Source organism: Simochromis diagramma, unplaced genomic scaffold (assembly GCF_900408965.1).
Source record: "Simochromis diagramma unplaced genomic scaffold, fSimDia1.1 OVJJ01000348.1, whole genome shotgun sequence".
Classification (NCBI taxonomy): domain Eukaryota; kingdom Metazoa; phylum Chordata; class Actinopteri; order Cichliformes; family Cichlidae; genus Simochromis; species Simochromis diagramma.
This window is the reverse complement of record NW_024386755.1, coordinates 1,283,541-1,300,742: the sequence shown is the minus strand read 5'-3', so window position 1 is coordinate 1,300,742 and position 17,202 is coordinate 1,283,541. Positions and strand designations below refer to the sequence as shown.

The 17,202-nt window shown below is 42.2% G+C and overlaps 1 protein-coding gene across 1 annotated transcript in view; it reads right to left on the bottom strand.

The window, feature by feature from the left end:
- LOC120729245 (calsyntenin-2-like) overlaps positions 1-17,202 on the bottom strand; it is a 320,942-nt gene that overhangs the window by 27,544 nt on the left and 276,196 nt on the right. Inside the window, exons 9-11 of the mRNA XM_040024788.1 lie at positions 13,530-13,692; positions 4,475-4,641; positions 1,073-1,221 (exon numbers count right to left, since the gene is read on the bottom strand). Coding sequence (XP_039880722.1) covers positions 1,073-1,221; positions 4,475-4,641; positions 13,530-13,692 — 479 coding nt within the window. The remainder of the gene's footprint in view (positions 1-1,072; positions 1,222-4,474; positions 4,642-13,529; positions 13,693-17,202) is intronic.

Sequence of the window (17,202 nt, the reverse complement as noted above, 5' to 3'; positions counted from 1 at the left end):
CTGTCTTTTTTTTTCTGGAGTCAAACTGGATGTTTAAATAAAACTCATCCCCTAAACATGCTTTTGAGTGGACCCCATTTTTAAACATTAGCCACACATGTCCTCAAGTAGTGTTTTATTCCTTATTTTACACACACACACACACACACACACACACACACACACACACACACACACATGCGCACAGCTGCGGCAACTCGCAGACTAGTCAGCAGTCTGTGGAAAAACTTCATTTAAACAACATTTAGCAATGATGCAAGCTTAGCCCTTATTAGCATAATGTATTCCTTGATAATCGGTGCGCCTCCAGCTACGACTCTGCTTCATCACCAGCAGCTTGTGCAGCACACACACCAACATGTGCATACTCATCCATCCGCACACTCACACACTCTTCTGCTGTGTTAGTTGAAGTTCTCGGGCCTGCCGCTGTGCATCGAACCCATCGGGAGGGCGGAGAGTGAAACCCCAGGGCTGTGCTGCAGGGGTCTACATATATTTAAAACAATCATGAATTTTAATGGTAACCCGCCAAGGGAGGCTGTTTTACCAGCCAGCCTCTCTTCTCTGTGCCTTGCGTCTGCAAGCACGCACACACATACACACACACGCACACACACGCACACACACACGCCCTCTCCTTTCGCATCTCTCTTCCCCTCGTTCCTCTGGCAAAATCCAGGCAGAATTATTAATACATGACATGAAAATGTAAAAACCAGCCCCCGGTGGCGACAGTGAACCGAAAATGGTGTATTAAAGGAAAGGGGAAGCGACAGCAGAGGAAAACGAGAAACAGAGGGCGGGGTGGGGATCAATGCGCGGAAAGGGAATTATATATCAGTCGCGGTGTGATGTCTGCCGTGTTGTTTTAACAGAAGTGTCGAGGTGGGCGAACATCTTAAAGAACAGGTACCCAGAAACTGAGAAAGCGTGTGAACACTAAAGGAAACAAATATCGTCGTGTAGGAAGAAAAAAACGACAGAGAGACACACACACGAAGCAGATTTCAGTAAAGATAAAGGAGAAAAAACAAGGCGAAGAACAAGACGAACGCGGCAATGCACTCACTGGACGGTAGTGGAGATGTGCAGGCGTCGGATGCCTGGTGTGGGAAACTGACGGGAGTTTATGTAGGAAACTTTCCTCACAGCGGCGTTCATGTTCTCCAAGTCCTCGCCCTCCATTACCAGGATGGATTGAGCTGGGTTAAAGTGAAACTAGGGAGAGAGAAAACACAGATGTTAGACGGAGAGCGAGAACTGACACAGCAGATGATAAAATGTCCGTGGGAACAGAGCCATTTAAAACTGAAATCAGTCAGCTCTAATTGAGATGCTGTAGATTAGCCTGTGCATACGAAAGCTGACAGAGTGAAAGCGTGCAGGGCATGGTCAGATTAACCTGCTGCAGGAGAAGGGGGGGCAGGGGTACAGATTCCACTCTCTGTGCAAAATTTACCGTTTAAATACCGCGCGGCTCACGCTTTGCTGTGTGGTAATGTGATTAAACTCCAACGATTTCAAGTCGTGGCCTTAAGATCAAATAATAAAATGGAATCGGTACTATATGGATATTTCAGGGGTGGCCGCAGCTTCGAAGGAAGAACAGCTTATCCAATAATCTGAGATGCTTTATTCAAAATCCAGATCCTCAAGTCTGCATGTTTGCCCAAGATACGACCTATAAACATGTCGCCGTGTGTCATCTCTGTTTATTATATGTGTTTGTGGGTTTGACCAAGTGAATGTGGCTTATACTGAGAGTAGAAAAGACTAGAAAAAACAACATTTTCAAATGTATTTCTTTCACTTATCCCATTCAGGGTCACGATTCAAATGAATAAGCGTTCCCGGGTAAACTGGAGGAGGTTGCATGAGGAGAGGGAGCTCTGGATTTCTCTGCTTAGGCTCCTGCGCCTGAAACCCAGAAAACCAACTTTTTGTTGCTGAACCTTTAGTGTATAGTGTTTGATATTTGTGATGCAACAAGAGGCAAGGGTGCTTATAATCCCATGGTAGCACTATCATGCCCAGCCCTCAGGCAGATGCACCTATGGTATAAATTTGAAAATCCTTGAGGTCAGCATCACTGAGATTCGAACTCATCTGAGATTTTTAGTAGATGCACCTATGGTATGATATTTCAAAATCCTATGTCACCTCCTCGAGTTATCATATTCACAAACTTGGGGGTCCACGCTGCCCGCCTGCCCGGCGGGTTGACAGCAATACTCCATCAGCCTGAGGGGTAAAAACTGAATAATTTCAGCAGCGTTTCTGCAAATGATAAAAGGTCACTACCTTTCTGCTTGTTTCCAGGCAGTCCCTGTGTTCTACAGGTTTCACTGTACAGTGGTGCACACATTAGTTTGCAGAGACTCGCAACTTGTTTGAATCAGGCAATCCATCAAAGTGAACATCACGGCTGCGCTGCTTTACCATGCAACGGCATAAAACAAACACATCCAATGTTCACTGTGATGGATCACCTGTTTCAAGGTAGTTTCAGGCTTCTGCTTCCATACTGTACTGAAATAAATGAAAACCTGGCATAACTAAACATGGCAGTATGATAATAATGGGAATATGCATGTACTAGTAAATATCATAACATAGAGACACACAGTAGAGCTGGTTTTACAGAGCAGTGTGCTCTCCTGCAGAGTTTGATGGTAGCAATTTGAAGCCTTCTTACTTCAAAAAGGATTCAGTGTTCTGCCAGAACTGCAATGAGTAGTTCCCATTTTCTAAAACTGGGTATCAGCACCAGGGTGAAGTTACTCCTCCTCTCTGTGGTGCTCTATACAGTCCCCGTGCCCTGTCATTTTCCCCATTCACACTTCTTTCTGTCTCCTCTCATCTTCTGTTCTCTGTCTATACTTTGTGTCTACCTGCCTCTCTGCCTGTTATTCTCCTCTGATTGTGCAGTGCCAGCTGTCCACCTGCCTGGCTAAGCTTCCCGTGGACTTCCAGGGGCCAGATGAGTGTGTGGCTAAGAAGAAAATTAAATGGCTCTCAAAAGATAAACTGCATTGGCCCTAGAGAGGCTCTCCTCTTCTCTCTCATATCCTCCACCTCATCCCAGCATGCCTTTTCAAAAGGCTGGCATGCATCTCTTTGCTGCGCCACAGCACAAGGTTCTCTATAGAAGGATCTGGAGTTTGCTGGAGAGGGAAAAGCTGAAGAGGAAGAAAGAATAAAGGAGCTGAGAGTGGTAGGGTGCTTACGGGCGATGGCTTTGAGTCCACACAAAGCCCCATCTATCTTGTATGCCCTCTATCTTGCACAGCGCAGTGAGATCAATTAGCTACGCCAGTGAAAAAGGGGAAGAAGAAGGTAGTTGAAGATTTTCAGGAAAGCCAGGTTTGGTTGCCATTACATTTATTGATCAACACATTATAGTGTTTGTATAAGAATTGAAGTAGATGTATTTTGTACTTCATATTAAAACCTGAATTAGCATAGTTTGTTCTGTGTGCTTAGGAACAACAAAACGTTTACATTTGATTACTTTTAATACAGCAATTTGTTAGCCAACAACTTCTAATATATAATTCAATTAAATTCAATTTTATTTATACAGCGCCAAATCCCAACATGGCGCCGATACATTTCTTTCTTCTTCATGGTCATGGTGTTTCTAAGGTAACTGCCCAGCTGTCGGGTATAGATGAAGTGCTGGTAAGTGACCTCTGTGTCCAGGGTGTACATCTCTGTTAGAGTTCTCTGCATGAAGTTGATCATGGGCAGCATGTTGGGAGACGTGAACTTGCAGTTTTGTACATAAGAAATGTACATTTGCTTAAGAATAGGGGTTGAGGTACGTTTCCTGCTTCTGGCGGCAGATTTTATTGAGGGCCGGGAAGGCAAGAACCCGACTCGTCTCTTCCCCTGTGCTCCACTGCTTCATTAGTTGCTTAATCAGGTGGCGACACTGTTTGGGTAGACACAGGAAATACGGTACAAGCTGACTGGTGTGCTTCAGGAACGCACAGATGACCGTAGCCTCTGTTAGTCTGGATAACAGCTGAACCACTTACATGTATATACGCAACACTTTCCTTGTGACATTACGCTATACTGACAAACGTACTGGGTCACATACACATAACACCTACGGAGTGTTAACCCCGTAACATTATGTGGTCTGCAACTTCATGACTGAGTTGGTTTGTTTCTTAAACACTTTACTTCCTGACTGAGGAATATCTAGGAGATTCCATGAACTGACTTATGGCAACACTGGGATCCTGTTACAGTACCACACTTGAATTCAGCGAGTCATTCAGTTATTGTTTGGCTTTTGGTATCTAAAACACTGAAAAAAGCCCATCCTCTGTTTCTTTTAATATCCATTCTCTTCACTGAACTGATGTGATCTGCACTATTATCTGACGCTTTAAACCAAGATGAGAGGTTTTACTGCAGTCCCTCTTTTTGAAACACCTCCTTTATCTCTGTGTACGTGTACCTTTATACTCTTATCCAGACTCTCGAGGGAATTTATGTCCAGTCCCTCTTTGCAGGCCTGCAGACAGGATATGACTTTCTGACTCTCAATCTTTCCCGGTCGGATGGTGAGTCCAGAGAGGCTTCCCCGGAAATATTGAGTGAACCGCGGCTTGGTCACCTCCCCACCTGCAGAAAACAACAACAAACAGATAAAACAGTGCGTACTACTACAATTCAGATAAATGAAAATCATTTTTCCACTTTTTATGGAATCATTACAGAAGGTCATGTAAACATTTAGTTACAGTAAACCACTGGTTTATGATCCTTTAGGTCAAATAATGGTTATAATTGGCCCAAAGAATCATGTTTTGTGTCTCCCAACCTATGATTAAGTGGAAGGGTACTGCTGTATAAGTGCAAGTGCTCCTCAGCCAGCCCATCCAGGCTAAATAAAGGTAAGGAAAAAGTCAACACATTTAAAGGCTGTCCTCTGAACTCCATAAAGGCCAATACCAGCGATATGAGTCTCCAAACCACTCATTAGCTGAAAGGTTACCAGCTCTGGGTATCAAAACATCACCTTTGGATTCCTGTCCTTCCTTTCATTTCTCTCTTCCTTTTCCCTCTTTTGGTCTCTAATTCTGGCGGTAATCCACCGAAGCACTAAAAGTATTGAACATTCCGCTCATATGACAACAAAATCCAAACTGGCTCATTGATCAAACACATTTGGAGGATGAAGTGAAGCAGTGACCGATGGGAAGGGTGCATACCAAGAGAAAGTCTTCCACCCGTGATTAATTTATCTGTCTTGCCTCTCAACATACTTCTGAGAGACTCTGTGCCCTGATCCACCTGCTCTCAAGAGACTGCTGCTGGCAAATCCAGGATTTTTTTCACACCTGCTTCTTAATGTTGGGAAAATATGTACAGCTTTGGCCAAAATCAGGCATGTCCACAGATTCTTCCATGATTGCCGCTTGCTTTGCATCTAATTACTCAGTAGATACAGCAAGTGAGGGACTGGGTCCAGTTATCTAATAGCCTCGAGCTAATCTGTTATTAACCGCATTAACCCGGCACTCGGATGCCAGTGTCTTTCTTCCACTTTTGCATTGTAAGTAGATTCTTTATAAGTTGATCTCGTTTTGCTCTGACCTGTGAACCTCAGCCTCTGTGTCCAGTAGACACTTAATCCTGTGGCTGTAGACAGTGGGCTCTGGGTAGGATTCCAGATGTAACACATTATTTTTACTGCCTTTACTTTACTGCCAGGCATCTTTGAGTATCTCAGCTCATACAGATGGTAAATAGGTTGTAACAACCTTTACCTCTGGAGGATCCTTACACACGTTATATGTGGTGCTGCACTTCTGACAATTCCTTCCTAATGACTGAACTAGTTCTGAACATTTTAAAAGCAGGTATACTCCAGCAGTTGAGTGCTACAGATCCCTGCTGTGAAACTGCTGCAGGTAGGTGTCAGTGGCACAATCTGCAGGGTAATATGAAGGAATTGGCAGCCCTTTGGGCTATAGATGTTAAAGGCCAAAGTACTGACAATAACATTTGTCTGCGATGGTCGCCGTGTGTTTATCAGGACACGCCTGTGTCTGTTGAAGGACAACACACATTCATGCTCAACCTTCAGGACCTCAAAGTTTGATGAGTGAACAGCTGTGGCAAAGGTATTAGCTTTCATGCAAGGCTCCAGTGCACAAGTATTACTGGATTTGACAAAAAATAAGAGTCATCTACAAAAATGAAAACTCCCCCCGGGATATACTGTCCTTACGCCAGCCATACTTACCTCTGCCAAGGAGGTTATGTTTTTGGCAGCGTTTATGTAATTGATTGAATGAATTCTGATCAATTTAGTGGGGGTGTTAAATCTGTTACATTTTGGCTGACATCCACCAAAGTCTTTAAGGTCAACTCACTGATTTATTGATTAAAAAAAAAAGCCTCATAAATTAGAAACTATGTGGTGTGTGTTTTCAGGATGTAGTAGCTAATGTTTAAAGATTTCAAAGATCATGTTACATTTGACCTCTGACCCCTCCTTTAAGGTCAAAGCATTGATCTGAAGGTCAAAGCGATAATAATGATATCCAGAGCTGTTTAAAACTATGTTTCTTACTGCCATTGTTTGTATCACATCACTATGATGGACCTCTGACCTCTTCTTCAATGTCAAATAGGATCAAGCTTTCATAAAATGTCTTTTATCTTTAAACTGTAATTAAAATTTTACTGCCTTTGTTTGTATTGGTAGTAGTTATGAAGTGATACTGGTATATGTGGATTCTAAATATCACATTATAGTTTATATTCAAATATTGTTTCACATTTGACCTCTGACCTCACTTTTACATTTCACATCTGCCTTTCTCTCAAGTTGATCCCAAAATGAGTTACAGCTTTAAAGAAAGGGAACGAGCTGCCTTGGTGGAGACTTGTGCTCATTTAGCGCTTCTTCTTTGTCTTAATAACTACAAGTTATTTTTTTGTTCTTATTAAGTCATCATAGGCCAGAGAGGAAAAAAAAAACATAAGCAGGAGAGTACGTCTATTCCCCTTTCTATTTCAATACAATAGACCTCCACACTCTTGAAAACTCTTTATACTTTTATGATGATAAACTTTCCTTTGGGGGTCGCCCAGTACCTTCTAATTGTAACGGCACATTTATTACTGTCTTAAGTGATGCATTTAGCTCTTGAATGGCTCGGTCAGCACAGATGGAGACACAACTGACCACTACTGGAAACACTTTATCATGCCTCGCTCTCCTGGTGAGAAAACATGACAGAAATGGGGAGCAGTGAATCCAGCCCTTCAAGTCAGGGAGGCTATGATTGCTGACCTGCAGCTACATTGTGCACAGTCACTACTCAGACAGAGCTCCCTTATCACCCACGGGGCAGACAACAGAGTCCTACCAGTTGATGTGATCTACCCGGGGGATCTTATCAACCCAGCTGCTTGTCATCTGCTCGCCTGCCTTCTTAGATGAGAAACAGATGAAGCCTTTTTCTTGACTAGGAAGTGGGAAATAGAGGGGTAGATATAAAAATTCTTACCCCCTAACTCTTCAGCTTACTGTCCAGTTCATGAATTTAGGTGCAAGTCCCCAGTCATGCTTGTGTGACAAATGCTCCCATACACCTACTCGAAAGTTAATGGAAGAGTTTGGAAAAAGCAAGCAGGAAACAGACTTTTGAAAATGTTCTTTTCAAACTATTTTCTACTCAAAGAACTGCAATTGTCTTGTCAAGCTTTAGACATATACCTTTTTGTAATTGCTTAGGCTTGTCAAACCAGCTACACACGAGCAGAATATAAGCTTATATAGTGTAGCATATTTATTTGAAGAGCAAATCTGCTGGCTGTTCTGAAGCCTGAATCGAAATATATGGTGTCTGTGGCAATGAAGATGGTGGTTGCGTGACATTTGACTTCCTAGAAGCCTCTAAGTATAACATGTTAAGTGACAATAATCAAGCAAATTGTCTTTGTTTACCTTAATGCCTCATTCATTGAGACAGGTGCTTCTATACTTTTAGCCTCAAGTAATTACCAAGCGTACACTAGGAGTGGCTATAGCTCAGGAGGTAGAGCTGGTCACCTACTGATCGGAAGGTTGGTGGTTCAATCCCTGGCTCCTCCAATCTGCATGCCAAGTATCCTTGGGTAAGGTACTAACCCCAACTCATCTTTTTATGATGATTGTCCTTAAGCAAGCTGATGAAAATGTTCAGCAGCTGTTGTAAACTGACATAAATTAACCACCGGGGCCATTAAGAGGTAAATGTGTCAAGCGTGTCACTTTAAACTGTGTTATGTGTTGAACAGAACTACAAGCTTGACAGGAAAGTAGTGGTTGTTACTGGATCACTGTATACAGTCTATTATTATTAGTATTCCTGACACCAATCACCTGTAAGTGTATTCACATTTTACTGTGTGGAGCGACAGGGCCACACTGACATCAAGTCACTCCATGTTACTCCACTCCAGTTCAGTTAAATTACCACAACCGCAGCCATGTCTTTATACGTGCTGGCTGATGCCCTGCCAAGTGCCAGGCTGTCAGGCGACTTCAGTCTATCTCATAAAACCACAAAGTCACATTTGGATTAACAGACACCAAATTATGCCAAAGCCATAGTTTCCTTTTACTTCACGCTTCCCTTATTCTCACTCCCATGCTCAGTTACGTTTTTCTTCCCCTGCCTTCTCTTAAGATGTCCACCTTTCCACTTAGTCCCACGCTGACAGATGTTATCAATTTAGGCCGCGGCCAGAGAAACCATTAAGGATCCCAGACAGAGGATAAAAACGGAAAAGCAGAGGAGAGGGGATTACTGAGATGCTTCAGAGCAGGAATGACACGGGTGATAAAATCACTGATCATTCCACTTTACAGAGACTGGTCTTTATGTGGCATCAGCTCTCTTTGCCCGATATGTGCAGCCGTATAGATCTTCACTCTTTTTTATTTGCGTCGTTTCGAAAACAACAGATGAGGTGGAGAGGCATGGGTGAGCTGGAAACAGGATCATTACTTAAGTGTAAATATGAAAGATGTGGCTCCCTCGTTTAGCTCTACACTTATAATGTATGAGTATCAACACCTGTGAGCCTGTATTTATTCAATACACTCTACATACAGATATATTTATGGCTCAGCAGTGCAAATCATCAAAATTACTTCCTGCATGTTTACCGCTGTGAGGAGGGGAGCTCCAGAGGCAGACCAACGGTGTGTGATTACACACTTGAGGAACGAAGAGAACGAGGCAGGATGAGCGTGTTGCTCTTTGCTATCTGGCTGTTACATACTTCCGAACATGAACACCCTCCGTCAGGTCAGAGGGTAAATATAGATTGACTGTGTGAGGAGTACACAGCCAGCACTTGCTCTCCAAGGTGGAAGCAAAGGGTTTGATGGGGGGGAAACATTTTTATTAGAAAATAGGAGAGTGTGGAAAAAAGGCAGGCAGATGTGCAGACAAATAAGCTTTGTTGTTTCACTAGCAGGTTAGCAGGAAAGACTTTGTCTTATGCACAGTAATGGCCAATGGATTCTAGGTTTAAGACTGATTTTAACCATGAGACTAATACCATCTATATCTGTCTTTGCATATTAAAGGTTTTGTACTTAGACTTTAGCTGTTCATTCACAGCACAGGCCTCTCACTCATTTCAATGAATGCAGATCCACCTGGAAAGATCCTGTCATCATATCAGACAGTCCAGAACTGTAAACATAGCCTTATAAACACCTGCGCAGTATTTTTGCACATAGAAATTCACGAATCTGTTACTAGAACTAACCTCCCTCACCACCACCGCTCACAAAGAAGCGCACCTCCATTAATACAGTGCTGTCTGTAGTTTCAATAAGTCTGATTTTAAGATGGTTAACATATAGTTTTGTTTTCTTTTTCACTCACAGTAAGGATGAGGGATTAAAGTTCAGCATGCATTAACGGTTGAGGAGTGGAAAGCCAAAAGTATTATAGTTTATGTAAATCGTCCAACTGAAGTGATATTGATTGTGCAAGTTCCCCCACTTAAAATGATGACAGAGGTCAGTAATTTGCACCAGAGGTACACTTCAACTGTGAGAGACAGAATGTGAAAAATAAATCCATGAATTCACATGGTAGGATTTGTAAAGAATTTATTCGTAAATTAGGGTGGAAAATAAGTATTTGGTCACCTCAAACAAGAAAAATCTCTGGCTCTCACAGACCTGTAACGTCTTCTGTAAGAAGCTTTTCTGTCCCCCACTCATTACCTGTATGAATGGCACCTGTTTGAACTCATCATCTGTATAAAAGACACCTGTCCACAGCCTCAAACAGTCAGACTCCAAACTCCGCCATGGCCAAGACCAAAGAGCTTCCGAAGGACACCAGGAAAAGTATTGTAGACCTGCACCAGACTGGGAAGAGTGAATCTGCAATAGACAAGCAGCTTGGTGTGAAAAAATCAACTGTGGGAGCAATCATCAGAAAATGGAAGACATACAAGACCACTGATAATCTCCCTCCATCTGGGGCTCCACGCAAGATCTCATCCCGTGGGGTCAAAATGATCATGAGAACGGTGAGCAAAGATCCCAGAACCACACGGGGGGACCTGGTGAATGACCTGCAGAGAGCTGGGACCAAAGTAACAAAGGTCACCATCAGTAACACACTACAACGGCAGGGAATCAAATCCCGCAGTGCCAGACGTGTTCCACTGCTGAAGCCAGTGCATGTCCAGGCCCGTCTGAAGTTTGCCAGAGAGCACATGGATGATACAGCAGAGGATTGGGAGAATGTCATGTGGTCAGATGAAACCAAAGTAGAACTTTTTGGTATAAACTCAACTCGTCGTGTTTGGAGGAAGAAGAATACTGAGTTGCATCCCAAGAACACCATACCTACTGTGAAGCATGGGGGTGGAAACATCATGCTATGGGGCTGTTTTTCTGCCAAGGGGACAGGACGACTGATCCGTGTTAAGGACAGAATGAATGGGGCCATGTATCGTGAGATTTTGAGCCAAAACCTCCTTCCATCAGTGAGAACTTTGAAGATCTAACGAGGCTGGGTCTTCCAACATGACCATGATCCAAAACACACCGCCCGGGCAACAAAGGAGTGGCTCCGTAAGAAGCATTTGAAAGTCCTGGAGTGGCCTAGCCAGTCTCCAGACCTCAACCCCATAGAAAATCTGTGGCGGGAGTTGAAAGTCCGTGTTGCTCGGCGACAGCCCCAAAACATCACTGCTCTCGAGAAGATCTGCATGGAGGAATGGGCCAAAATACCAGCTACTGTGTGTGCAAACCTGGTAAAGACCTATAGTAAACGTTTGACCTCTGTTGTTGCCAACAAAGGTTATGTTACAAAGTATTGAGTTGTATTTTTGTTATTGACCAAATACTTATTTTCCCCCCTAATTTACGAATAAATTCTTTACAAATCCTACCATGTGGATTCATGGATTTTTTTTTCACATTCTGTCTCTCACAGTTGAAGTGTACCTCTGGTGCAAATTACTGATAAGTATTTCAGACCACAACAGAACAGGAACTATTTTTTCTACTGAAGTTGAAGCTACTTTAACCGTGCATTCATCCAGCAGCAACCATCACACACCTTTGTGTGTGCATGTGCAGAAGGGGCGGATGCTGCTTAGTGTTCACCCAGACATAACGTCTTCATAGAGAAAGATCCCAAATCTCAGAATGAGGATGAATCATCCCAGCATATAATAGTCCAGGCTGCTTGGATTTGTATTGGTATTTCCATGTGCAGGAGTCGGTTTTTGCAGGGAGGAACCCCAACAGCAAGATCCAAACACAGAATAGAGCAGGCATCAAGACAACATAACACTGATTCATTCAGATATGGGATAAAAGGGAAGAGCTGGGCTGGGCTGGGGTGGCTTGCAGATGCATAGCAGCTCAATGCAGGCTAAAGCAACTAAAATAGAGAGCTACATTACATTTGCCAAATGGATGTGCCGAATGGTCACAACTGAGCCATGCAGAATGCTAAGATGGTGCTAAGATCAGGTAAACTGGCAGCAATGCAGCTGATCTTAACTTCACGGTGATCTCGAACTAATGTTGGGCAATTTACACTAAACAACAAGTAATAACAAACTAAGAAGCCTGATTTTTGTTCTTAGGCTGGTTGTTTGGTTAATTCTGCAACTGATTTGCAAAAAGAATGAGTGTTAACGCACACAGTGTGTACACACAGTAAGTATTTTTCACGTTGGTGTTTTACCAGGCTCTCTAAAAGCAGACCATGATCACCTGTTAATGAGTTTAATCAGTCTGAAGCATATGTAGCAACACTACAGACCTTGTTACAACAACCAGAATGGCTTATTTGGGTGACTGTATGTAACACAATAATTCTAGATTAAATCAATTTGCTGTAGTCAGGACAGAATCCATTTCTAGACAATGCTGACCGACCAGTTAAGACTTATGAACCATGAAATTAAATCATTACATTGAATTAAATACTCCAGAATATCAGTGGAGCACTTAGAGCTGACAAATCTGTTTTTATTTACTGTGCCACCACACTCCATCATATTATATCCTGCCTGAACTCTCTATCAGCATCCGTCTGTTTCTGTAAAGCCCATCAGTTAGCAGCTATAATAAGCAAAGACATGCTACTGCACATCAGTAAGTGTTCACGTTCCTTCTTTTTCTTTTGCTCTGAAAACACATTTACAGCCCAAACCGGGCGAGTTAGACAACAGACGAGCGCAACTTTGCGAGCATGTTTGCAATCAACATACTGGATACTTAACTCTGTGCTTTGAAAAGGCTATTTATGTCGCTAATGGCTTATGTTCAGATTTTAGTACTGCCTTTACAATACACGACTGAGACTTTGGCCCCAACAAGGAAAGCACAAATAGTCTCTGAACTCCCTCTACTATTCAAGGCCCGTTTAATCTTCCTGAAGGCCTACAGTGTTCAATGAAAAAAAAATGGGAGAGGGAGGTGGAGTAAAGGAGGATGAATGCAAATGAAAGCCACACATGATGACCTGCTGCTGCTCCCCACATTGAGAGCCATCTTTATGTAAGGCTAAGCATCACTGAGCATTCTCATTTGGGCTATCAAATCAGCAGCATGCAAAAAAAAAAATCCTCTTTCTTCTACCCTTATGCAATTAGTGGCAGCTATCAGTTTAGAGGACAGTTTAATTGTACGCCTTCATTCACACTCGTTCAGTCATTTGTCAGAGGCAGACTAAGTGCTCTTCTTAATTACATTGTTCATTCAAGGCCAAAGAACACGTTCCACACTCGGTGACTCCCTCAGTGCAAATACTTCAGCAGTGTTATCCCTGAACCTTCTCACGTATAGAAGCAGCAGGAGGATTCTCAAAATACTTCAAATTACAATGACCTTCATATTAAAACTTTCGTTTCAGTTGCACTTTTTTCTAATTGCCCACAAGATGAATGAATTCTGTTGAAGAACATTAACTGAATACCTGCACCGCTATCTGGTATCATCATCAGCTTTGGCTGCTCACCTTGCCAGCAGGCACCCACTGTGAGCTGAACATCAATCTGTGAGGGGTGGATGGGCCAGTCGTCCGTCACCAGGTAGGGGTCATAGGTCACTCCGTCCACATAGAGCGTCACCACTGGGAACTCCACATTGATGACATAGTAATGCCACTCCTTATCGCATATCTGAGAGGAAAACCCAGAGAGATAAATGGAGCTTGGATTAAAAGGTTATTCAGGAAAGTCACGAGTATGCTGAATCATTTTTCTGTTTTAAGTAACACTTCACTGGTGCCTTGCTGTGATTACATTAAATATGAACTTATTACCACTGTTTCAGGACACCGTCTGAAATTAAAATGGAGTTTTTTAATATCTTTTTACTTGTAGACATTTTGATAACTAGCATTTTACAGGAATGGTAATCATTAATTTAAAAGTGCATTTGATCCTATGTATTATTAAAAAAACAGCAATTAAAAATACATATCTCAAAGTAGAATCTAGGAGTCCACCTGCAGCAAGTTGTTACAAAATGTAATTTCTATTTAAGGCTAATTGCACAAGCAGGTTTATAAAATCATGGCTTTGGACCCCTACAGCCGAAAGACTTTCCTTCTGCACTAATTTATATTTGCCAATAAGACTCACACATATAGAACAGATCAGGCATGACAAGAGATATGACAGTCAGAGACAGCATAAAAAAAGCATCTTGATGAGAAGTGCCAAACACAAGGCCGGGGGACAAGAATCGGTCCAGCACAGACTCCAATCTGGCCCTATGGATGGCACAGGAAAATGTGAAGGAGTGTATAAACTTTGGACTGGACCCATGGCTGGTTACACTACACTAAAGTAATGAAGAAATAAACAAACTATCACAGGACAGAAAGATTCTACAATAATAGGGAATTTGGTTTTCTACAATGGTTAGTTAATGTGTAGTTAAACCTACTTAGACTGACAGAAAGGTGAGTTTCTTTGGTCCCGCCCACTTAACATCAAAGTGGGTTTTATGTGGCCCATGATAATAAAAAATGAGTTTGACATCCCTGAGCTAGATTGAAAGTGGGTTCCAAAGCAGCTTGCATGTATTCAGTATCTGTAAAGCAGCTTAAACAGTGCACCATCTAAGATGTACAAAGTGTAAAGGTATCAGCAAAACCATCAGCATGATGAGAGCTAGTTTCAATTACTGTTTGCTCAGGTTTCTGCCATGGGTGTTTTTAATAGAATATGGCTCCACGTGAAAAAGAAGCTCCTCCAAGAAGAGAGGTGAACGTTCATGAAACTCAGTACAAGTAGAGGAGCATGAGCAGGCTACTGAACGTAAAAGAAACACAAGCAGCAGCAGCTGTTAGGAGGAACGGATAAGGTGGCCTTTGGGGAAAATCATTTCATGTACAATTAACCCCCCATTCAACTTTGAATTGAAAAATAGTCACGGTAGCGCATGGGAGCTGGCACGTGGATTATTTGTTGACACAAGTGACAGTGACAGTGTGAAGGATACTGCACGAAGAAAGCGTCTATGGATTTTTTCCAAGAGTGAAATCATTCATCACAGAGCTAGAAAAAGCTTGATGAATATTGGCAGCACAGACTTTGTTTAGATGAAACAAAATAGTTCTGACCTTAAACCATGAAGAGAGAAGTGGGAATGCTGCTGTGAGGCTACAGGAGTGCAGCAAGTTTAGGGTAGATTTATAAATGAATGCAGGTTTGTATCTCCAAATGATAAAAGTAAATCGGAAGAAGCTTCAAACGCACACTTTTCTTCATCAAACATTCTGTTATTCAAAACAAGCTTTTCTTCATTAAACATGAAAACAGGGACTGCTTTTATTTCATCATTTCTGATATTTGCCCAGTGCATGCTCAGGTTGTTGTACCCTGTATGCAGTCATGGTAAAAAGAAAATACGCTCTCAGTCACAACTAAGGTTTTACATATCAGGACATAATAAAAAATTAATTTAGTCTTTGCTGGTTCTCAAATTAGATGCTTTTAACAACACAAGACATTATATGCCATCATTATTTATTTAGAATTTAAATATTATTTACAGTCTGACCTTGGAGTGGTTGAGTTTGACATCATCTGTGTTGATGAGCAGCAACAACTGTGCCTCTAAGATCATTGCTGATGTCTTGTGTCCTTGTGTTAACACACACCTGAATGCTGCAGACCAGCAAACTGCCAAAACCACTTTTATAGAGGTGCTCACACTTGCTCATGAGCACTTAATCAAGTACATTTGATTAACAGGACCTGGCTGCTACTTACGCTTTGAATGGAAGCAGTAAGAGTCTGCACTTATATTTACCATTTTCTATTATATATACATAAAACCTCAGAATATAAACAGGGTGTACTTTCTTTTTACTATGATGAGAAAACATTTTAAGACACAATATTTATGCTTTGTGCATATGCTGTGTATTGTGCATATTTTTTTAATGACCTGACTCAGAAAACATCAGTTCAAAACAAGAACAACAGGCTAGAGATGGTTACAGCGTCTGATGATGTGCGTTAGTGTCAACAGGAGACAACCAAAGACAAAAAAAAAGAACAGCCTTTATGTCATCGACTTGCACAAAAAATAGACTCACAATACTGAAAACCACTTTAACTTTGTTCTTTGTCAGGGAATACAAAGCTCCCTGTTCACCAAGGAAAAAAACATCCTTTGATCTCATTCTGCTGCCAGTTGCTTCTCATCACAGGAAGTGTGTGAAATATGTTGCACACAGCAGATTGACTGACACTTGTAAATCAAGTAATGGTGAAATAACTGACTTGATTTTGGATACGTGGGATTTTAAATGACAGAGGTGATGTTTATGGTGTGTTTTGTTTGGTTTTCATTTTTCACCAGACGTTAACTACAGTAAGAATTAGTAAACTCAAAACCCTCCCTCACCTCCCGAGACCACATTGTGTGGGCGAATAAATTAATATTGCAGTACAGTGTCTCATTTAAGAGGGATGTTTGTTTTCTATTAGAGCTTGCCTCCACTTTGTGATTTAGTGTGGGAAAAAAACAGCCCTTTGTACATTAATTCTTGGCTTGGGAAGTGAAAACTAAATGCTTTCCTCTCCACTAAACGCTGACTGAAATGCATTAGTACATCACCTGTTTAACCTCTTCTGAAAAATGCTTGACTGCGGCACTCTTCGGCATGTTTGACCATTTACCCCGTCCTGCTGTGCAATTTAATTGAGTGCACCGGCCCTCTCCCGCCTATCTGTCTCTCTGTCATTCCCCTTTTGTCGGCTTTAGGCTTTGCCTCTCAAAACTCACCGGGCCGTGCTTCACCTCTTCCTCTCTTGGCCCCTCTGATACAACCTGCGACAGCCTTTGAACACTCTGCCTGCGGTAACCTCCCTCTCTAGGAAAGAGCACTCTGCAGCCTGCTTATTAGCACCATCCCAGCGCAGCAGATGGGAGTTCTAATCAATCCATTCCATTTTCCCTGTTATTTAGGTGCGAGATGCAACATCTGGCCGACCAGTGATCATCCTGCACAGCTGCTTAACACATATGCGGCACGTCGATCTGCTGAGTCGGTGCTCAGAATTGCAGGGGGATAATGTGTTTGTGGTTTTGATGGTGCTGCATATACGATTGAAACTAACTGCATCGACGTTGATTAGCTAGTTAGGATTTGAGGACATAAAGAAGCGTGT